This window comes from Galeopterus variegatus, unplaced genomic scaffold, assembly GCF_000696425.1.
Source record: "Galeopterus variegatus unplaced genomic scaffold, G_variegatus-3.0.2 Scaffold370, whole genome shotgun sequence".
Lineage (NCBI taxonomy): Eukaryota > Metazoa > Chordata > Mammalia > Dermoptera > Cynocephalidae > Galeopterus > Galeopterus variegatus.
Genome location: NW_007726481.1, coordinates 129,280 through 153,704, shown reverse-complemented (window position 1 = coordinate 153,704; position 24,425 = coordinate 129,280). Strand labels below are relative to the sequence as shown.

Below are 24,425 nucleotides of genomic sequence, written 5' to 3'. Positions count from 1 at the left end.
GTGGCCCACCACAGCCACCACGATAACCATGGCTGCTGTGAAAGTGGCTAGACACCGCAATCACCCTGCAGACGGTCTGCCAGCCACTGGAGTACATTGACACAAGGAGAGTCACCAGCAGAGATAAAGAAGAGGATGTCTCTCTCCACAAAGCCCATTCTAGAGTGACAGAAGAAGCATCTGCTCTGTCATAATATTGGGGGACCTGAACACACGTCTCAGCATTGGACTGATCATCTAGGCAACAAATCAACAGAGTAATGATTATTCTTGCAGAAGGAGAAAAGAAATCCAGGGTAAACTGAGGGGCTGGGGGGAGGGGGATGGGGTGAGATTGGACAAGGGGTGTAAAGAATAAATATGATTTGTAATAATATATATGTTAGTAATATTGATTTGATTTGATGAACATATGTCAATGTTGAACCTCCAAAATATGTATAATCAATTCTGACTTAATAAAAAGTTTAAAAAAAAAAAAGTCTCTTTCGGTCTAGCCGGTTAGTTCAGTTGATTAGAACGTGCTACTGATAACGCCAAGGTCCAGGGTTCGATCCCTGTACTGGTCAGCCATCCCCCCACCCCCCCAAAAATAATCTGTTTCAAGTCTTTCTTTTACTGAAGACTTACTATTTGGCTATTTTCCTCTAAATGTTTACAGTGAAACTATTCTAAAGAAAATAGGACTATGGAAAGATCAAGACCAAAACATGTCAAGTTAAAAAACAGAGAGTAATAGCAGAAAGGGTGTTATTAAAAGCCAAGAAATAAACATTGACATCAAAATGTTAAAGTCATTAGTAAATAATATATTTTAAATTGAAGCATATGATGCTCCTTGTAATTTTATTTAATGTTTAGGCTTTCTTTATACATGAAAAAGTTGTAAAGTAAAATTATTTTGGGGGTAAAAAAATTCAATTAAAATGTGAAAAATGTCAATGACTTTCTGTTAATTGTTAGCATTATACGTTAGGTAGGTGTGAATAATTTACAGCCATAGACGATTTGACCAACAGTATCAATTCAATCAAATGTTTGATGATCTATTTTCATGTTGTCAAGGCCTTTTGACATTATTATATTAATTGAAGTCACACATTACCATTACCACTGGCTTTCATTTCAAAAAGCAAAATACTTCTTATACATATGCCGGCTCTTCCTTATAATGTTGTTCCTAGGTGGAACCATCTCATAAGGATTTTTTTCCTGATATTTTCAGTAATTACTTTAAACTCTACTAGATATAATACAGTTTTATTTATAGCAATAAACCATGTTTTTTAAAACAATAAACATTATAATAAAGCATACATAAACAAAGTTTCAGAGAAACATTAATCATCTAATTACCTGCACAGAGTTTCCATGTCTCTGTATGGCTAGTTTTCAATTAAAAAGGTTTAAAAAGATGCTTCTAACTTATCTGTCAAGGCTACAAGAACAATTGAATGGAACATAGCACCATATTAGTAAAATAAATATGGGCCATCCACTGTAACTGAAAGTAGAAAGCCTCATAATAGGCCTACTATCACTAGGGATAATTTATGCAAATTCCTTCTGCTCAATTTGCCACCAAGCTATCTTAAAAATTATTAGAACAAGCTGGAACTATTTGGATATAGGTTAAAACTGATTACTTGATCTATTACGATGTCTTAACTAGGAATAGTCAGAGACTAAACCAGAAATGTGGTTGGTACTTCTCTAAAGATAGGTGAAGAGTCTCAAAGGGTCTCTGTGCAGATTAAATGAGCTGCCCAGAAGAGAGAATCAAGATGGCAGAATAGATGGTTCCCAGCATCACTCTCTCCCCAATCAACCAATTTACAACTATTAAAAAGCAAACACTGGGCCTAGCCCGTGGCGCCCTCGGGAGAGTGCAGCGCTGGGAGCACGGTGCGGCCAGTCTCAAAAAAGGACAAAAAAAAAAAAGCAAACACTGCCAAGATGGGGTCGCTAGAGCTCAGGGGAAGAGGAGGAGAGACCTACGGAGTTCATGAAGGTGGGAGAAGCCACGATAAGAGAAAGATGGGACCACTCCAACTGTTTTGAGCCCTGACAACTTCAAGGCTGGCCCTGATGAGCACACGGAACAAGAGCTGGCAAAAACCACAGCTGTGCCCTTTGTGTGAAGTTGATTGGAGATTGCAGGGGAGAGGATTGCCTTGGTGGCCCCCAGTTTAGCAAGACCACTGACAGAGTTCCTATAGACCCATGTATGAGTGAGGGGCCATAGACAACTGAAAAAAGGAGCCACACAAAGGCTGGTGAGTCATCGCAAGAAACTGGCACATGGCCTGCATCCTGGGAAGTGTCTGGAGTGCAGGGGATGGGGAAAACAGGCCCACCAGGGGAACATTAGGGCACAGCACTGACAGGTGGTCTGCCCCCTAATCAGCACAGGCCCACTCAGTAGAGACTGGTCAGGAATATAGAACCACCACGGGTGCAGTTTGCTGAAAAGACTTAGGCTTAAACCAGAGTTTCCACACAACCCAGTAGTATCAGAACTCACAAGACCCAGAAGTGCTTACAAGGTCAACAATTAAAACCTGAGCTGCACAAAAAGCCTTCCCTAGGGAATCAGCAGAAAAGCAGCAATTTAGCTCAACCACAGGGCTCAAGTGCTGGTCCCCAGGGGAAGATCCCCCATTTTAGAAGCAAAGTACAACAAATTAATTCCAATGCAGAGTTTAAGTGGTGGGGGTAGCTAATAATCCAACACAGAACTGAAAACAAACCCAAAACACCCACAGATCAGAAACAAAGTTCTGATGTTAACTACTAAAGGTCTAACACCACCAAAGAACACTTATAAAATGTAAAAGAGCTGGAAGCCCCCCCCCCCCGCCCAACTGGGCCTCCAAGCCTGGGTTGGCAGAGGGGCAAGGGCCTAAGGCAGAAGCCCCCATATCCACATCCAGCCCAGCTACTAGCATACTGCTGCTGGAAACCCTTCAGGCCAGAGTTGGGGGCACCAATGGCCTCAGCCACACCCACCAACATTCACATTCAGCCCAGCAAAAACCAAGCCGCTACTGGAAACCCCCAGGCTCCCAAGTCAGAGTGGAGGGTGGCCCACGGGCCTCAGCCACACCCCCCTGCCCTCTGCAATCAGGCCAGTGAAGGAGTCATCCGTGAGCCAGCCCCACACCACCGCCACCCCATCCCCCTCCTACCCACCCTCTTCCCCTCCCCCTCCCACTGCTCTGCAACATCTTAGAATGTAAAAAAAATAATAATTAATTAATTTTAAAAAACAATAGGTGAAGATACCAGATTTTGGCACATTCTCTAGAATTAATACATCTATGATAGTTAAAAATATATTGAATATTATATTTTCTTTAGATTTCAGTTAGCATACATATAAACTAGCTACATGTGTGTGCTTAACTTTAAAACATTAATGTATAGAATATTAAGATTATGATTCAGTTATGTAGCTGTTATTTTAAATGCATGCAAACAGCTCATTCAAATAGAATAATTTTAGGGTTAAACTTCCATTCTCTAGTGCTGCAATCTTTAGAAAGTAAATCAGGGCCGAGCCCGTGGCGCACTCGGGAGAGTGCAGCGCTGGGAGCGCAGCAGCAGAACTTCCGCCGCGGGTTCGGATCCTATATAGAGATGGCCGCTGCGCTCACTGGCTGAGTGCCATGCGGCTGGTCTCAAAAAAAAAAAAGAAAGTAAATCAACACTTTTCCATTACAATTTTAAGCGCCTCACTTCCTCCGATCATTTACTAACAGTTTAAGAACTAGGTAACAGTAGGAGGGTACTTTAAAAAGTTCATGGAAAGCCTGTGGGGTCACCCTGGGTCCTGACCCCACCTGGGTGGTCATTCGTTGGCCTGGAGTTGGAAGGCTGAATGGCTGGGGGATAACCAGTCTTCCTCTGTGGCCTTCCTCTGTGGCTGACCTCTGCTGCCCTCCTCTTCGGCAGTTGAAAGCCAAAGTTGACATGAAAATACAGTTATTTGGGCCTTTTAAAAAATAAGTTCATGTAAAAATTTGTACACTCTTTTAATTTCATTTTTCTATGAACTTTCTGAAGTACCCTCTTATAACAACAACAGGCAGGTTGGCCACTTTTTATTAACAGATATATATATTTTTTTTCTGGTTTAAATTCATAAGAAAGTTAAAAACTTTCACCAAAGTAAAGATGCCAGTAAATTAATATTTAGTCAAGTCAGTATTTATAGTTAATCAAGTACTATATAATTAGTACTTTTAAACAAAATCATTAAAGTTTACAGATAAGGGTACCACTTACAAGCTGCTCTGATTTTACACCATATAACTGGATGGTCTTTGCCACGTTTTTTGACACAGCTAATGTAAGGTTTGCATCAACAGCAGCTACATTTAGTTCACTAGAGAAAACAAAAACAGATTTTTAATTATCAGCAACACAGTTCATCAACAAAGTGAAGAGCAACATAAAAAACTAAACCCAGTAAGCAATGGTGATTCTTTCGTAGATTTAACTGATTGCATCTGAGAATTGGTTGCATTGTTTCATTTTCCCCCCTAAATTCAGCATGAGGAAAAAGTGCTCTGAGATGTCGTTGTTAATGACTAGTTTCTCATTAATAAAAGCATGTCATGTGTGGGTTCAGTCTGTGATTAACAAAATAAATTGTGTACAGATTTTTAAAGTAGCACTCTGGCTAATACCGATAAGTGCAATTAAAGGCACAGCATATCATAGACATCTGCAAGGAAATGACAGCTCTTGAATGAAAATTATGACCTTGGAGGGACATAGGCTAAAAATATAAAGTACACGTGGCACTCAGTTTCTGTAGAAATTATGCCAATTCATGCTATTTCATATAGGGTAGCTTTATAAATATATCAAAAGCATAATAGGGCTATAATTCAAAATTTTTAAAATTTGGATTCTTAAAGTACTCCTCATTCTTATTTTCAACTTTAGCATTGGATTTATTGAGACATTTGATGTGACTGCCAAAAAAAAATATTTTTTTTTTACAAGACCATGTAAAGAATACTAGGAGCTAAAAATTGCAAGAAAACACATATACAAGTAAGTATCGTCTCTAAAATAGCAGAATAAATCTTGGCACTTACCAGATTTCCTTTTTAATAAAATTGAAGGAGTCTGAAACAATACTAGTTCATACTATGTGTGATAAAAATGCCCTTACATATAGTATTGAGACATACTTTTATTTTTATTTTTATTTTTTGTCTTTTGTCTTTTTTCCGTGTCCGGCAACGGATCGCAACCCTCAGTGTCGCCCCCGCACCGGACCGGGACCGGCCACGGGATCGCAACCCTCGGTGCTGCTCCCGCACCTCGCTCAGCCAGTGAGCGGGAACCGGTCTGTATGTGGGATCCGAACCCTCGGGCGGGAGCGCCGCCGCGCTTCCCAAGCGGCACACTATCCAGGGCGCCACCAGGCCGGCCCCCTGAGACATGCGGGAGCGCCGCCGCGCTTCCCAAGCGGCACACTATCCAGGGCGCCACCAGGCCGGCCCCCTGAGACATGCGGGAGCGCCGCCGCGCTTCCCAAGCGGCACACTATCCAGTGCGCCACCAGGCCGGCCCCCTGAGACATACTTTTATTAATGTCCACTTTTATATTCTATTAAACACTACCATAAATATGCTTCAAGTTCCAGATTATATTTGCTTATAGCACTGTCAAGTTGCACTGAGGAATGGGAAAGATGCCTCTTTAACATTTATATACAAGGGGCTGGCCAGTTAGCTCAGCTGGTTAGATCACGGTGTTATAACAACAAGGTCAAGGGTTTGAATCCCCACACCGCCAGACTGAATCCCCACACCGCCAAAAAAAAAAAAGAATAGAGAGGGAATAACTAATATTTACATAAAAGGTCAAAGAGATCAAGTTGAAGCTAGGACTGTTTTTATCACTTCTACATTAAACAGATAGTAGAGACATCAGGGTAAAAAATCTAGGTCAGGTCTTTGGAAAATCAAAATAATTGTGGAGATTTAGGACCAAGATGCTGGGAAATCTAGAGACTTTATAGGTACATTTGCAGCTGAAGATATGCTATGTATATTATACCTGAGGCTTTTTAGTGTTACTATTCTGTGCTTCAGAATCACCATGTTTAAATATGTAGTCTAAAAGACTTTAGACAGTTCCACATCTTGGTCTTATATTGCCCAACTACTATTTTTACTCCCCAAAATGTCTATCTCAAATGTACAAACCTACTGTTATGACAACTTGTTAGCTGTGACAGGAACTCAGATAGTCTTAAATGCAAATTAATCTGGATAACTTTTAACTGTAAATGTCTTAAGGCAGCAGTATAATTACATTGTCTGCAAGAGTTCAAATGGTACCTCTGCTAGGATACCTTCCCTTTTTTGAGTTTTAAAAGCTGTAACATTCACTCAAAAAAATTAAAATAGCAAACACAAGTAAGCTAATCCTGTTTTTGCCGTGAAGCACTTTCTGGGTTTAGGATAAAAAACATTAACCTCTATGTTTTAGTTTTAACTTGTAAAATTACTGTTATATTCACTTTCCTATGTAATATTAGGAACTAATTTACTAATGATATAAAGAGCTAGGTTTACTTTGCATCCTTGGCAAGATACAGAATAATTATAACAGACTATTTTTAGATTGTATTTAAATGATTGTATTGATTGGAAACTCAAGTACTTACTATTACTCATTCACTTCAAACCTTTTGATTTAAATGCAGGCCTAGTTACTAGGACAATTGGAGATAAATTTAAAATGTACTGCTATCATACATCACTAAAAATGTAGCAGGCATTTTATGGCATGCCATTATATAAAAAAATACATACCTTGCTATAGTTTTAATGATACCATCAAGTTCATCAGAGGAAGGAGGGTTACGACCACCAGGGGGAAAAACCAAGTTGATAGGATCAAAGAGTCGAGACAAGGATTTCGATAGATAAGCAGCCTCGTAGGGTTGCAGTGAGTCTTTCAAAGCCTTTTCTGGACTGTGGAAACAAAATGTTTAAATGCTAACAAATTATACAAAACTAAATACTATCATATCAGGCTGTAAATACGTTTTTAAAAAATATCCCCCATTAAAAAAAACCCCAAAACTCTATATTAATAAAAAGGAAAATAATTTGTTTTAAAATGTGTAAATATATTTACAGGTACCATTAATAATTAAACATTTATTAAGGACTACACATTTTAACTTACACATAAGTCCTATCTATAAATGTAATATAAGAGGTACCAATAACTACTGTATTGTCTGTCACTTAAAACCAAAAGAACAACACTGTAAAATCCTATTAATTTTAATGGAGGCTACGTTTTTCCTTAGCAAATGCTGTATTTATAGAGTATCAAAGCACGTACAAGAGAGGCAAGCCTGAAGAGACCTGCTCCATTAGTTCAACCATTTTCACCACAGCTGCCACCTCCCATAAAACTCACCATCTGAGATGGAAGTGTACAGATCTAGGTTTTTACCAGTTTTCTCTTGTATGAATTTTGGTTTTTTGTTTTGGAGACTGACCAGTACAAGGATTGAACCCTGGACCTTGGTGTTTTCAGCACTGATCTAACAAACTGAGCTAACCAGCCAGCCCCAGTTTTTCCTTGTTACTAACAAGAATGAGGACAAAATAAAAAGTAGTAGGGAAAGTCCTACAATCACATAAGTACTACCAAATTGAGTTCTAAGCTAATTTGTTTTACAATATTCTTCACAAAAAAAGTTAACATACTTAACACTTCTTTTCTCTTTACCCTTCTCCCATGTCTTCAATAACTTATGCTCTCATTTAGCAGTCAGACTATTGCATTTTGTTTTTCCTATGACAATTACTACCTCGTTTTATTACGTTGTCTAACTGAGAGTCTTCTCTTAGTGTGTTTCCTTAAGATTGTTGCTTGGAATTCCTTTTCAGTCATTTCTAGGGTTTCTTGCTCTATAGGGTCTGGTATTTGAGAATTACTGTATTCTTTCGGTGGTGTCATAGTTTCTTGAGTTTTCATATTTCTAGTATCTCTACGTTGATGTCTGGTCATCTGATAGAGCAGTTGTTTCTTCTGTTCCTCTGGAGTGGGCTTTGATGAGAGAGACGTCCTCTTATTTTTCTGGTCTCCACTGGTGACTCTCCTTGTGTCAATGCAATCAAGTGTCTGGCAGGCCACCTGCATGGCTTCTGTGGCACTGAGCCACTTTTATGGCAGCCATGGCTGTGGTGATAGCTATTGTGGGCCACTCACATGGAAGTGGCATTTTCAGCAAGCTCCTTGCCTGCTTCTGGGTGGGGGTGCTGCCCTCAGCTCCTGCCCAGGACCCCAGGCATGTTCTCTTGCCTGATTCCAGGGGAAGGGGACTGCCCTCGGCTTCTGCCTAGTACCCTGGGTGTGGTCTCGTCTGCTCTTAGGCAGAGGGGACTGCCTTCAGCTCCTTCCCAGGACTCTGCATACTTTCGGGCAGAGGTGGTGCCCTTGGCTCCTGCCTAGGACCCTGGGTGTGCTTTCTTGGCTGCTTCCAGGAAGAAGGGACAATTACTATCAAATTTCCATCTGCTTCCCTACTCCTATAATTAATTCTATATCTTCTTACATCACCCCTGTTTATAATCTCTCTACCAGCCCTTCCATTGTCTAATCCATCTTCATCTTAAATGTCAATCTTAAAAACATCTGACCTAGTCCTTCATGTAGTATACGAAACCTGGCTTTCTCTTTTTCTCACCCTTCTGGTCAACTGACAAGACCTAGAGGTCAGAATGCTCTTGGCTCCTACATCATAATTCCATAGTTATCTCTTAATACTTTCTCATTCAATAAGTATTTCACTCAACACCTATGTACTGAGAAATCTATATGCCAGGCACATTGTTAAGTGCTGAGAAGTTACAGATTGAGTGCTTTACAGTCTAGTGAGGAAATGGGCAGATAAAGTACTAATTATAATAATTTCTATAATACATGATGATACAAAGACCACAATGGGAGCACAGAAGACTAACATCTAAACCTGAGGCAACCCTCTGTTGAATTCTATGCCATCTATTTATAAATATCTTCTCTATTTTTGCTCCTATCATCTACTGACCTTAAGAAACCTCTCTCCTCTTCTGCAGAAATTTTGGCACTGAATTATAAAAACTAACACTCTCCTTGCTCTTCAACTCTGCTGCAAGGATCCTTTGTGACTATAATGTCAAAACAGATAACTTTTCTAAAACTGTCCTGTATTAAAACTCTACATTTATAAGGATCTTTATTTTAGCTTTACTATGGAGCTTCTAAATTTGAGTTGCCGTTTTTGAACTGCTCTATCTTTAAAATATCCAAGCTTAAAGACAACTTTCCACATGCCCCACCTTCTCCTATATCTTTTCCTCTCATAAATATTCTTAAATGTCTACAATTTGCCAAGTATTTCTTAGGTGCAGGACATATAGCAGGGAACTTGTTTAAAAAAAATTCCCTGTCCTCTTAAAGCTTACGAGGTAATGAGATACATAAAAACATAAGTAAAAATTTTAAAGTGAGTTAAATATGGACTATGATAGAGAGTGATAAGTTCTAAGAGAAAATAAAGCAAGGAAGACAGAAAATATGTTTACAACTTTTTTAGGGTTTTTTTTTTTTTTTCTTTTTTCTATCCAATTTTAGTTAGTATGAGGCAAGGAAAAGCTTACTGAGAAGATCTGAAGGAAAAAGGGGAGTGAGTTATGTAGATTTTCAAAGGAAGAGCTTTCTATAAGGAGAGAACAAATGCAAAAGTCCTGAAGGAGGAATCATACTTGGCTTTCTGCCACACACTTAGAGGGGCAGAGCAAGTAAGTGACAGGAGAGTAATACGAACCAACATCAAAGAAAAGACAGACAGACCAAATCATGTTGGGCTTCTTACATACACAATGGAGGGTGATTTTACTCTAAAGAACAACTTCTTTGACCCTTTATTGTGATCACTGTTTTGTGACCCATTCCTACTTGTATCCTCCATCAGCTCACCAGGTCTTCTGTCCCTTTTTATCCACAGCCATCCATTTCATGGGGCTGTCATTAACATCCTGAGTTTTCTAATCCACCTTTCTTTCAAAGCTTTTACTAAGAAAATCTTACGTGGGTGGTCTTTGTATCTGCTGCTAAGCTGCACAAGTACTGCAGAGAAAAAGCAAATTATTTCTATTAAATACTCAAACCCTTTAATATCAAGAAACCTGAAACTTAAAGAAATAACCTGAAATTTTATTTTTGCAGCCCTCCACTCTCTGCAGGTGACCTTTTGCCTCAGCTTGTTGGAGTGAGGACTGAAACCACGTTGGGACCTAAAATTGCATGGTTTCTAGGAAAATTTTATTTTTATAAAAAGAATGTTTCTTTCATATCCCCATTGTGACTTTCTACAGACTTTTAAAGGGTATCCAAATTATCTTGTTCCCCATCCTTCTGTTACAAACATAAACTATTTGATTTGTTTTTTTACTCCCTCTTAAAAGCTGAAAGAAAAGTCTATATGAGAAAAAATAAGATGGTAAGGATAATCTACACATCCCTAAATAATGAGTTGTCTTTCTGTTCAATAGAAGTATGAGAATACTTCAAAAAGTTCATGGACGTATTTGTAGTCTTTTTTTTTTTTTTTTTTTTGGTGGTGGCTGGCTTGTAAGGGGATCTGAACCCTTGACCTTAGTGTTATAACACCACACTCAACCAGCCAGCCCTAGGAAAATTTTAAAAGACAGTTTTTTTTTCTTAGCATGAATTTCTCTGAGTTCTCTCTTTTCCCCATGGTTACTTGATATTTTGAACCTTGGTTATGGGGCAAGATGACATTTACATGAGTGAAGAGCTGTTTTACAGGCCCTGAGAAACCAAGGAAGACATCATCTGATTCCACCCTGAAGCAAGTCAAAATCCTTCATGACCCTAAAACAACATCGATGACAAGAACAGAAGCCAGACAGAGCCTTGATGAGAATTTGCACTTGGCCCTGTACACGTAGTCCCTGCAGTTCACATCTTCCACTCCTGTTTTCCATTCCCTCAACCTCCTCTTTAAAAACCCCTGAGTAGACCAACCACCAAAAAAAAAATTTTTTTTAATTGCTTTTTTGATAAAATAAAACGCAAACCCCTGAGTAAATCTGACTGTTTGAGATGGTTTTAGTCTGGCCATCTCCTTCAGCTTTACCAGGGAGATGGCTGAGCTTACTGTCTCCTGAGGCCTTAACAAGGCTGACTTCCTGTTCCACCAACAATTTGACATTTTGGTCGTTTCTGTTTTGGTAGTGGGCAGCTGGCCTTGGATTCAGTAACATGCTTTACACTAAGACCAAAGCCACAGTCCATGACCCTTCCTTTAACCTGGCACCTCTCTTGGGTTTTTTTGTTTTGTTTTTTCCCCCTCTTACAAACTTCATCTGTCCTCTGTGGTTTTCCTATTATTTTGAAGAAAGAAGCAGCTTTAGTCCTTTTTTAATATCAAAGCTTCTCAGAAGATTTAATGTACTTCTTCTTTTCCTATTCTTTTAAAAACAGCTTTATGAAAATATAATTTACATATCATACAATTCAAACAATTAAGTATATGATTCAATGGTTTTGGTATAATCACAGATGTACACCATCATCAGCACAGTCACTTTTAGAACATTCTTATCACCTCAAGAAGAGATCTTCTATCCTTTAGCTATAACTCCCTCTATCCTCCTCACTGCAATCCTAGCCTTCAGCACTCACTAATCTACTTTGTTACTATAGATTTCACTATTCTAGGTTTTCAATGTGAATGGGATCACATAGTAGTGTGTGTGTATTGTTTTTTATGACCGGCTTCTTTTACTTAGAATAACGTTTTCAAGGTTCATCCATATTGTAGCATATATCAGTACTTCATTCATTTTCATGGCTAAACAATATTCCATTGTATGGGTATAGAACATTTTGTTTGCCCATTTGTCTGTTGATGAACACTTGGGTTATTTCCATCTCTCGCCTATATGAATAATGTTGCTATAAACATTTGTGTACAAATTTCTGTGTGAACATATGTTTTTATTTCTCATGGGCATATGCTTAGGAATAGAATTGCTGGTGACAATGGTAACTCTGTTCAGTGGTTTGAGGAAGTACCAAACGATTTTCCAAAGACCTGTGCCATTTTAGATTTTCAAAAGCAAAGCATGAGGTTTTTAATTTTTCCACATCCTTGCTAACACTTATTATTATCTGTTCTGTTTGATTATAGTTGTCCTTGTGAGTGTGACATGATAGTTTACTATGGTTTTGATTTGCATTTCCCTGATACTGAGCATTTTTTCATGTGCTTACTGGCCATCTGTATGTTCTTTGGAGATATGTCTATTCAGATCTTTTGTCAATTTTTTGCTTGGGTAATTTATCTTTTTATTGTTGAATTGGAAGAGCTCTTTATATATTCTAGATTCTAATTTTCAATTTTGAGGAAGTCTAATATACCTATTTTGTCTTTTATTACTAGTGCTTTTGGTGTTATATCTAAGATTCCTTTACCAAATCCTAAATCATAAAGATTGCCCCTATGTTTTCTTCTAACAGTTTTATATTTTTTAACCTTACACTTTGATTTTTGATCCATTTTGAGTTAATTTTTGTAGACGGCATGAGGTAAAAGTGCAACTTAATTCATTTGCATGGGGCTATCAACTATCCCAGCATCATTTATCAAAAAGATTACCTATTGAATGGTCTTTATACTCTTTGAAAATCAGCTCACTATAAATGTATGGGTTTCCTTCTGTATTCTCAATTCTCTGTCTATACTTATGCCAGTATATCTTTTTTCTTTAATTTTTATTTTTTAAAAAAATTATTGGCCACAAAACAAGTCTTAATATGTTTAAAAACACTAAGATCATAGAAAATATGTTCTATGGCCACAATAACAGAAGGAAATTTAGAAAACTCACAAATTTGTGGAAATTAAACAACCCTCTACTAAATAAACAATGGGTAAAAAAATCACAGAGAAATTAGAGACTACTTTGACATACACATCAAAACACAACACAGCAAAATGTATAGGATGCAGGGCTCATGCAGTGCTTAGAGGAAAATTTATACTTGTAAACAAATATATTAAAAATAAGAAAAATCTCAAATCAGTAATGTGAACTTCTACCTTACGGAAATAGAAAAAGAAGAGCAAACTAAACCAAAAGCGTAAGTAGGAAATAACAAAGATTACTACAGAAATACATGAAACAGGGAATTAAAAAACAATAGAAAAATCAACAAAACTAAAAGTTAACTCTTTAAAAAGATCAATAAAATTTGCAAACCTTTATCTAGACCAACCAAGAAAAATAGAAAGACCAAAATTATCAAAATCAGAAATAAAACAGGGGTTATTTTTACATTGTCATTATGGTATTTTCTGGGTGTAAGACTGTTTCTCTTTCTCATTTGCATTTTCATTCTACCAGAGGGTTTTGTTCATTCTTGTGTATTTGTGATAGTGATTATCATTTTTTGGATTCCAGATCAAGGACTTTGAGGATTTCTTGTAGAAACAGTCATGTGGTGGTCAACTCCCACAGTTTTTGTTTGTCTATAAAATACACTATTTTCCCCTCATTTATGAAGAATATAGCCTTGCTGGGTATAGTTTTCTTGGCTGGAAGTTTTTTATTTTAGCATTTTGTATTTTTTTTTTTTTTTTTTTTTTTTTTTTTTTTTTTTTTTTTTTTTTTTTTTTTTGTCTTTTGTCTTTTTTCCGTGTCCGGCAACGGATCGCAACCCTCAGTGTTGCCCCCGTACCGGACCGGGGACCGGCAACGGGATCGCAAGCCTCGGCGCTGCTCCCGCGCCTCGCTCAGCCAGTGAGCGGGAACCGGTCTATACGTGGGATCCGAACCCTCGGACGGGAGCGCTGCCGCGCTTCCCAAGCGGCGCACCATCCAGTGCGCCACCGGGCCGGCCCTATTTTAGCATTTTGAATATGTCATCCCATTTTCCTCTGGCCTATAGAGTTTCTGTTGAGAAGTCTGTTGTTAGTATGATAGGGGCTCCCTTATAAGTGACTTGATGCTCTTTTCTTGCTTCTTTTAAGACTCTCCCTTTGTCTTTGACCTGTGCCAGTTTGACTATAATGTGTCTCAGAGAGAAATTTTTTGGATTGAATCTGTTTGGGGATATCTGAGCCTCCTGGATATGAAGTTCTGTGCCTGTCCCTATACCTGGGAAATTTTCTGATATTATTTCATTGAATAGGTTTTTCTTGCCTTTTCCTTCTTCTTCCCCTTCTGGAACACCCAATTCAAATGTTTGTGCGCTTCACATTGTCTGTTAGCTCTCTTAGATTTTCTTCATTTTTTAAAATGCTTTTTTTTTTGTCTGCTTGGGTTACTTCAAAGAGACTATCTTCAATATCAGAAGGGCTGGCTCATGGCTCACTTGGAAGAGTGTGGTGCTGATAACACCAAGGCCATGGGTTCAGATCCCTATATAGGGATGGCTGGTTAGCTCACTTGGGAAAGCGTGGTGCTGACAACACCAAGTCAAGGGTTAAGATCCCCTTACCAGTCACCTTTTAAAAAAAACAAAAGAAAAAAATTATTTCTTCTGCTTGGTCTAGCCTGCTGCTGAAGCTCTCAGTTGTGTTTTTCATTTCATTGAGTGAATCTTTCAGTAGCATGAGTTCTGTTACATTCTTTTTTAAGGTATTAATCTCTTTTTAAACTTCCTCCTTCATATCCTGGATTATTTTTCCCCTCATTTCATTATCTTGTCTAACTTAGTCTTCTCATATCTCAGTTGGTTTCCTTAAGATTGTTGCTCTGAATTCCTTTTCTGTCATTTCAAGGACTTCCTGCTCTATAAGCTCTGGTATTTGAGAATTACTGTATTCTTTTGGTGGTGTCTTGGGTTTTGTATTTCTAGTATCTCTACACTGATGTCTGGTCATCTAGTAGAGCAGGTGCTTCTTGTAATACTCTGGAGTGGGCTTTGAGAAGAGAGATGTCCTTTTTTTCTAGTCTCCACTGGTGACTCTCCTGTATCAATGCAGTCAAGTGTCTGGTGGGCCACCTGCCTGGTAACTCTGGCTACTGCTCTGACACTGAGTGATGTTGTGGCAGCTATGGCCATGGTGGTCTACCTGTGTAGAAGTGGTATTTTTGGTGTGCTCTCTTGCCCATTTCTGGGTGGAGTGGCTGCCCTTGGGTCCTGCTTAAGACCCCAAGCATGCTCTCTTGCCTGTTTCCGGACAGAGAGAACTGCCCTCAGCTCCTGCCCAGGACCTGGGGTGTGCTGTCCTGCCTCCTTCCAGATGGACGGGGCTGCACTTAGTTCCTGCCTTGGACCCTAGGCATGCTCTCCTCTATAACATGTTGATTATCATAGGTTTGTAGTAAGCTTTGAAACTGGGAAGAGTGAGTCTTCCTATCTTACTCTTCTTTTGCAAGATTGCTTTTACTATTCTGGGTCTCTTGAAATTCCATACAACTTTTAGAATCACTTGTTAATTTCCACAAGGAAGTCAGCTGAGATTCTGATAGTAAGGACAATGAATCTGTAGATCAGTTTGAGGATCATAACCATCTTAACAAGGTTGCCTTAAAATTCTTGAACATGGGATGTTTTTCCTTTTATATCTTTAATTTCTTTCAACAATATTTTATAGTTTTCAGAGTATCGTCTTGCACTTCTTTTGTTAAATTTATTCATAAAGTATTTTATCTTTGTGGTATTACTGCTATACATATTACATATATTAATGTTACAAACCCAATAATAAATTGTTATAATTACTACTTTACCATCTGTAATCATTTCCTTAGCATATTATGCCTTGTTCCATCCACCTACTTTGTCCAGCTATTGGCAAATATATTAGACATATATTATGTTTCTAAATGTTATCGGCTTGACAATGCATTCTATACATATTATTGTATCTAACTGCTTTTTAAGTCAGTTAAGAGAAGAAAGAAGAAAATGTATGTTCATAGTATCTTTTATAATTTCATAATTACCTTTACTGGTGCTCTTTGTTTGTATGGGTTCAAATAATCACCTGGGATCACTTGTTTCTATCCTGAAATACTTTTTAGTATTTCTAGTAAGTCAGGTTTGCTAACAACAAATTTGCTCAGTTTTTGTTTATCTAAGAAAGTCCTTATTTTGCCATAATTTTTGAAGTTTTTGAAAGATAGCTTTACTAGATGTGGGGTTCTTGGTTCAGTTTTTTCCTTTGAGATCATTACCCTCTGACTTCCTTTGTTTCTGCTGAGAAGTTAGGTGTACATGTTATTGGGACTCCCTTGTACGTGATGTGTGGTTTTCTATTACTGCCTTTAGGATTTTCTCTTTGACTTTGACTTTTGACATTTTTAGTATAATGTGTCTTTCTGTGGGTCTTTCGGCATTAGTCCAACTTGGAGTTTGTTGCACCTTGTTTTTCAGTAAATTGGGGAAGTTTTCATCATTATTTCTTCAAATATTTTTTTATTCTCCTTTCTCTCATCTCCTTGTGGTACTCCTATTACACTGGTGTGCTTAATGGTATCCCACATTTCTCCAAGGCTTTGTTCATTTTGTTTTTTTCATTCTTTTTTCTCTCACGATTCTTTGGCTTTATTAATCTGTCTATCTAGCTTCAAGTTGACTAATTCTGTTTTCTGCTAGTTCAAATCTATTGTTGAGCTCCTTTAGTGAGTTTTTCATTTCAGTTATACTTTCCAACTACATAATTTCCATTTGATTTTTTAAAATAATTTCTCTTTATTGATATTCTGTTTGAGGCAAAATGAGATGATATCTTCCTTCACTTCTTTAATCATGCTTTCCTTTAGTTCTGTGAACATATTTATAAGGACTGCTTTGAAATTTTTTTCTGTTAAACCTAACATCTGGCTGGTCTCAGAGGCAGTGTCTATTGCCTGCTCTTTTCTTCAGTGTATGAGTCATGCTTTCATGTTTCTTTGCATGCTTCACAATTTCTTGCTGGAAACTGGACATTTTAAATAATACATTGTAGCAACTCTAGGTACTGATGACTCCTCCACCTCAGGGGCTTCTTGTTGCTATTTGCTTATCTGTTTAGTGGCTACCTGGATTATATTAGTGACACTTATCTTTCTCCTATCCTGTTAAGCCTCTGATGTTGTTCTCTAGGGAGGCACAGCTTTGGATATGTCCATAGTCACCCTTGAATGGCATTGCTAATGGTAGGGTTCTCTTCCTCACTTTTCCTGATCACACCCAGATGTTAAAACTCCACTAACTTATTGCTTTAGATTTTCAACAATGCCCTGGGGCCTAAACTCCTCTACAAATTTAATTGTAGCTCCTTTTTTTTTTTTTTTTTTGTCCTTTTTAAGACTGGTTGCACCATGCTCACTGGCGCGCCCCGGCCATCCCTATATAGGATCCGAACCCGCGGCGGAAGCGCTGCTGTGTTCCCAGCGCTGCACTCTCCTGAGCAGCCATGGGCTCGGCCCTAATTGTAGCTCCTTTGATAGAGTAGTTTCTGAGGTCATGTTTGATATTTGTTCTGACCCCAAGTGAACTACTCCCAGTTGTCTTATTCCCTGGGTCTCTTGTGGGAGCTAGATGACCTGAAGTCTAGCCTGTTTCTTCATTAGATCCAGGTATCTCCTCCCCACTGCCTTTCACCACAACTTCAGGGGTTCTGTGCAGCGCCCTCAGGCTTATAACTTCTCCAGGCTCTATTGCAAATGAAATCAGTTACTTCAGAAGAGATTAAAGCCGATCTGTTTTATTGCCTGCTTCTCCCTCAGGCAAAATATTTTTGCCAGGGCTCTGGAGCTGAGATCAGAGAAAATGACAAGCTCTTTTCCAGGTGACATCTCACACTAGGAAGTGAGCACTAGGTGGAAGGGGGACAATAGTTTGAGGTCCTCTCAGTTTGCAACTCTTGGCAGGGAATCACTATCTGCAGAGCCTGTGCAATGATTTGGGGGGGGCCCTAATATTTTCAGCCTGCCATGATCAAGGATCCATTCCTTGAGTGGGAGTTGGGCACATTAACAAAGCTTTCACCTCCTGCTCTCACTCATATGGAAGTTACCCTCCACAAGAAGCAGCTGAGTTCCTGCTCCTCTGAGAAAAAAAGCCCTCCAGCTGCGAGCTAGGGGGAGAGGGAGCCCTGTGTTCTTGGCTGTTGTAGTCTTGAGTGAAGTCTCTAGCTCACTGAGCTGGGATAAGGGAGAGGAAACAGTCTTCATTCAAATACCACAGTCTCTAGCCTTTCTCAATGAATTTTCATAGATTTTCTTACACAGATGTTTCTTCATTTGCTATTTGTTCTCAGAACTATTTCCGGAGGCTTAAGATGTCTTAAAAATAGTGTTCACCAGTTTCACAGAGGAGCACGTCAGCAGAGCTCTTAATGTTGTCTTGCCAGAATGCGATCTTCTCTCATTCTCTTATAATCAATTATAATAATGCTTTCTATCTACCAATCCACATCTAGGTCTCCAGAAACCTTAATGTTGCTACATCAAGAGGTCAATTCTGAGCCCTAATCTTCTCCAACTTCTCAGTAGCATGACATAGTTGACTTTATTCCTCTTCCAACTTAAATGAGCTCATTCTTTGGAGTTCCACACAACTTTGAGTTGTCTTCTACCTCACCATTTATTTCTGTCTTAGTCTCCTTTGCAGGCTGCCACTCCTCTGTCCCACCTATAAATGTTGGAGTGCTCTCTGGTTTTTTTCAGGGGACAGCTGGCTGGTACAGGGATTCAAACCTTTCACATCTTGGTGTTATAACACCATGCTCTAACCAACTGAGTTAACTGGCCAGCCAGTTGGAGTGCCTTTTTGGGGCCAAGGTTCTCTTTTTTCTATGTATATACATCTCTCCTATGTAATCTCTACCAATTCCATGATTTAAAAAAAAAAATCTATATGATGATAACTCCCAAACACATATTTTTCTAACCCTGACTCATACTCAATTATCTTTTTGACAACTCTATTTGCATTTTCAATTTAGCAGTTTCAAAAGAAAAACCTTAATTCAACACAATTCCTTGAAGAAAACAAAGTCTTCCAATCTTAAGTCTTCTACCAAAGAGTGTAGTCATATCCTTGATTCCCCTTTCCTCTCAAATTCAACCTCTCAGGAAATTCTCTTGGCTAGCCCTCTAAAATTTATCTTGATTCAAAATACATCTTGAATCAATTTGACCACTTCTTACCATCTCATCTGCTCATCCTAGTTCAACCCATTATCATCTCATGTCTGGATAAACAAAACAGCTTCCACTTCCCATTTCCGTTTCTCTATGTTGTCTTCTCCTAATTGTCAACATAGAAACCACAGTAGTAACTTATATTATTTGTTTTTTTGTGGGTGTCCAGTACCTGGACCTTGGTGTTATTAGCACCATGCTCTAAACAACTGAGCTAACGAATCAGCCCTTAGAGTGCTAATTTTTTTGTTTCTTTTTTCTCTTGTTTTTCTTAGAGTACTATATTATTATTTTTTTTAAAAAAGATGACCGGTAAGGGGATCTTAACCCTTGACTTGGTGTTGTCAGCACCACGCTCAGGCAGTGAGTGAACCGGCCATCCCTATATGGGATCCGAACCTGTGGCCTTGGTGTTATCAGCACCGCACTCTACCGAGTGAGCCACAGGCCGGCCCAGAGTACTAACTTTAAAACACTTATCAGTTGTTGAGATCATTCCTCTATTTAAAACCAGTGGTTTCCAACTGTATTAGAATAAACTTCAAAACCTTACCACAGCCTTCCTCTCTGACCAAATCTTATATCCTTTTCTTCATTCATTGTGTTCCAGTTGTACCTTTCTGTTCCTCGGACCTCCCCATCTTAATTTTCTCAAGGCCTGTTAAATTTGTGTTCTGATTGCAAAATTCTTATTCCAAATCTCCCATGGTTGACTCCTTCATATTATTTAGATCTCAGGTCAAATGTTACCTCCTCATAGAGGCCTTCCCTGACCACTCTATATATGCCACTCTACCACATTATTTTCTTCATAACAATTACCACTACTGAAAATTCATCATGAGAACTGAATGGTGAAAAATAATAATTTGGCTATTTGTGCTTTGTTTCTATTCTGATTCTTCTAGGGCCTTGTTCCATTCATTATCTCTCCTCTTTCTTGTACTTTCCATCTCTTTTTCTCTCCACTCGCTACTTCTACCTACAAAAAATTTCAGCTTCCCATCATTAAAAGCACTAAAACAAACAAACTCCTTTGACTCAGCTAACATGGTCAAATTCATGTTTTCTTTTCTACCTTACTTCTCAAAAGAATATTTTAAATCCATTGCATTTGATTCCTTATTATCCTCATGATTTTTTACTTCTTAGAATATGGGTCCTACCACCTTTTCTTCACTAACCATTTTACTAAATTTAGTCTGCAAAGGGTGATAATGATGTACCATTAGTGAAGACACAGAGGCTTTTTTCACTCTATTTTTCCCCCTCCACTGAATTTACTGCTTCCCCACTTTTAAACACAAGTAAAATATACTCATTTTAAATAAAAACAGAAAATACAAAATAAGAATTCTGCCTCCTAGAGATAAACCACTAATACCATTTGTTTTGTATACTTCCAGACCTTTTTTACTACATGCATATAGATTTAAAAATAAAGCATAGAAAATCATAGAATGACAATATATATGCTATTCTATATATACTTTAAAAAACTAATATATCATTAAAAATTTGTAAATCAATAGATACAAGTTCTGTACTCTTGTCTTCTTATATTTGGGCCTTATCTAATCTCCATGTTTATCATAAAAGAGTTATTGAGGGGACATCTGGTCTTGTTCTACCATTCTAACCTATTCTGACCACTTATTTTGTCAATTAGAATTTCTTTTTTTTTTTTTTTCCCTTTTTGTCTTTTTTACTGACCAGTAACGGGATCGCAACCCTCGGTGTTGCGCCCATACCGGGGACCGGCAATGGGATCGCAACCCTCGGTGTTGCGCCCGCACCGTGCTCAGCCAGTGAGTGGGAACCAGTCTCCACATGGGATCCAAACCCTCGGCGGGAGCGCCGCCACACTCCCAAGAGGCGCACTCTCCAGTGTGCCACCGGGCCGGCCCAGTCAATTAGAACTTCTATAAACTATATTTTGCCAGCTAGAACTTCTATATACTATATTTTGCCAGCCAGAACTTCAAGCTACAGTTAAGACAAATTCAACTATATATATTTAGAAAAACAGTTAAAAGAGAAAGAAACAACTATTTAAACAGCACTCACGAATCTACCCAACATTTTCCTTATAAAGGAAGTGCTAAGAATCTGCTACTTCTTTAATCAGCCTTGCCACAATAAACATGATTCTAGTGTTTAAAGAAAGGTGTGTAAGCCAATCACTTAATCTGGTGTTCAAAGAGAAATTTAAAAATACAGATGTTCTTGGACATACAATGGAGTTACATCTCAATAAACTCATCATAAGTTGAAAATATTGTAAGTTGAAATGCATTTAAGACACCTAACCTACCAAATGTCATAGTTTAGCCTAGTCTACTGTAAATGTGATCAGAACACTTACATTATTCTACAGTTGGGCAAAATCATCTGGAAACACAGTACTCAGTAGTGTATTGACTTGGAGCTGTGGCTCATTACCACTGCCCAGCATCTTGAGAGAGTATCATACCTCATAAGGCTAGTGCAGGAAAACATCAAAATTCAACATTTGAAGTTTGGTTTCTACTGAATGCATATAGCCTTTGCATCATCATAGAGTCAAGAAATCATAAGTCAAACCATCCTAAGCTGGGACCATGTGCACTCTGTTTCAATTCTGGATGAAAAGCTGTCTGGGTTGAAGTTACTGAGATGGTATATTGGTTTCCAGTATGGCTCCTAAATATGACAAGTTTCTGTATTTAATAGGTGATCTAAGGGATTTTTATGGGTAGCTTTGATTATACTTATTCTTTTCCTAACTTACTGACAACCTACCCCACCATAAGATTTATCTCCCCTACAGTTTCTGAACACACCAGTTCCTTTTATGTCCCACTTACACCAATGGCTCATAATAATGATGCAATCTGGTATAATTACAAGTATATTATAATATCAATTAAAAGACAGTAACCACATATGCTCATTTCCTAGCTTCTAATCACCCTATTTAGTTATTTATACTTTAAAACAACTCTAACAGGAACCAGAATGCTCAACTGAGGGTGAAGTTTGACTTCTTTTAAAAGTCTTGCAAAATCTTTTAAGGAATACAAATAAATATTTAGAGGGAGTGGATTTTCAATTTATAATCTATAATAAATACTAAAGATAAAAATCATTAAGCCAACAATAGGTCAAACTAAACAAACATACTCATAATCTGGCTTTTTTCGGATGAATATGTCTTGTACATCATCTTCCATGTGTTGTAGGTCAACATAGAGGTCTGTAGTTCCACTTGCACTAAAATTCCCTTGGATATTTTGACTGTATTGTTGAATACGCTTCCATAAGTCATTACAAAGATGCAATAATTTAGGGTATTCTCCTTCAAATGCTTGTTTCAAAAACATAGAAGCTGCCAAGCAAAACAATAATATGAATTAGATATACGATAAAACAATAAAACATAGTAAATAAAAGATTTTTTGCATATAAAGATGATGCTACAAATCCTACAGGACAAACTAAAGAAATGTTCCAATAAGGCCTTTTAGAATAATGCTTAATAAGAGTAATTTTCCTCTTGGACTATTCATTGTGTTTGATATGTGAGCCACACATTTTAAAACTCGTACGTTAATAACAATAGAAAAACCCACAATTATACTTAAAAATTTAAATCCATTTCTTGATAACTGATTTTAAAAAAACATAGAAAATCAGGATATACAAAAAACTGAACACTAATATCCAACTAACTTAATTTACATTCATACAAAACTTCATCCAAAACAGCAAATACAAATACTCATGTGCACATAGAATACTTACCAAGATTGACAAAATTTGATTCCATAAAACAGGTCTAAGTAAATTCAAAAGGCTTCAAGTCGTACAAAGCATGTCCTCTAACTAAAACAGTTTTACATTAGAAATCAGTAAAAATAGATATTTGAAAAATCCGCAAATATTTGGAACTGAAAAAAATGCTTCTTAATAATCCATGGGTCAAAAGAGAAATTAGAAAGTATTTTGGGGCCGACCCGGTGGCTCACTCGGGAGAGTGCGGTGCTGATAACACCAAGGCCCCGGGTTCGGATCCCATATAGGGATGGCCGGTTCACTCACTGGCTGAGCGTGGTGCTGACAACACCAAATCAAGGGTTAAGATCCCCTTACCGGTCATCTTTTAAAAAAAAAAAAAAAAAGTATTTTGAACTGAATAAAAATTATAACACAACATACCAAAATTCATGGATGTCACTAAAGTAGTACTTAGGGGAAATTTATATAAATGCTTACATTTGAAAAGAAGAAAGGTCTCAAGTCAATGACTTAAGGTTTTATTTTAAGAACACAGAAAAGGGGCCGGCCCGGTGGCGCACTGGATAGTGCGCCGCTTGGGAAGCGCGGCGGCGTTTCCATCCGAGGGTTCGGATCCCACATACAGACCGGTTCCCGCTCACTGGCTGAGCGAGGCGCGGGAGCAACACCGAGGGTTGCAATCCCGTTGCCGGTCCCGGTCCAGTACGGGGGCGACACTGAGGGTTGCGATCCGTTGCCGGACACGGAAAAAGACAAAAAAAAAAAAGCATTTGAAAAAATCTAACAGTCATTCCCAATAAAAACTCTCGGCAACCAGGAACAGAAAGGAACGTTTTCAATCAAATAAAAGGCATCTATAAAAAACCTACAGCTAATGTGATACTTGACAGGGAGAGAGTTAACACTTTTGCTAAAAAAAAAAAAAAAAAAAAAGAAGGAAAGGAAGCAAAAGACATTCAGATTAGAAAGGCACAGGTGATATAGTCTCTTTATTGACAGACAACATGATCATCTATGTAGGAAATCTGAGGGAATCCACCAAAAAAGCTACAGTGAATTTAGCTAAGTTGCAGGCTATAAAATCAATGTGCAAAGCTCAATGATATGTCTATATACTAGCAATGAACAATCAGAAATTGAAATTGAAAAAAAATACAATCTACAATACCATTAAAAATATTAAATACTTAGAGACATCTCTAAGTACATCTCTACGATAAATCTCTAAGAATATCTTTCTAAATATATTTCTTAGAGAAACTGTGGGATTTTAGTAATGGAAAAATATAGCTCTAACCTGCACAAATTGCTAGGATAGCTTTAACCTGCACAAATTGCTTCTGCAAACACCTGCTAAAACAGGGAAACATATCTAAAGGCATTTTATGTAAAGCAGCTTCTAAGGGGCTGTTGAAATGTAAAGCAACTTCTAAGGGGCTATTAAGCAG

The 24,425-nt window shown here is 38.1% G+C and overlaps 1 protein-coding gene across 2 annotated transcripts in view; it reads right to left on the bottom strand.

Annotated features, from left to right (window-relative positions):
* The window catches only part of LOC103586736 (conserved oligomeric Golgi complex subunit 5), a 190,207-nt gene that overhangs the window by 84,301 nt on the left and 81,481 nt on the right, over positions 1 to 24,425 (bottom strand). For both annotated transcript variants that reach the window (XM_008568048.1, XM_008568049.1), the window contains 3 exons: positions 22,363 to 22,567; positions 6,841 to 7,002; positions 4,288 to 4,387 (listed from right to left, as the gene is read on the bottom strand). In XM_008568048.1, the coding sequence (XP_008566270.1) occupies positions 4,288 to 4,387; positions 6,841 to 7,002; positions 22,363 to 22,567 (467 nt within the window). The remainder of the gene's footprint in view (positions 1 to 4,287; positions 4,388 to 6,840; positions 7,003 to 22,362; positions 22,568 to 24,425) is intronic.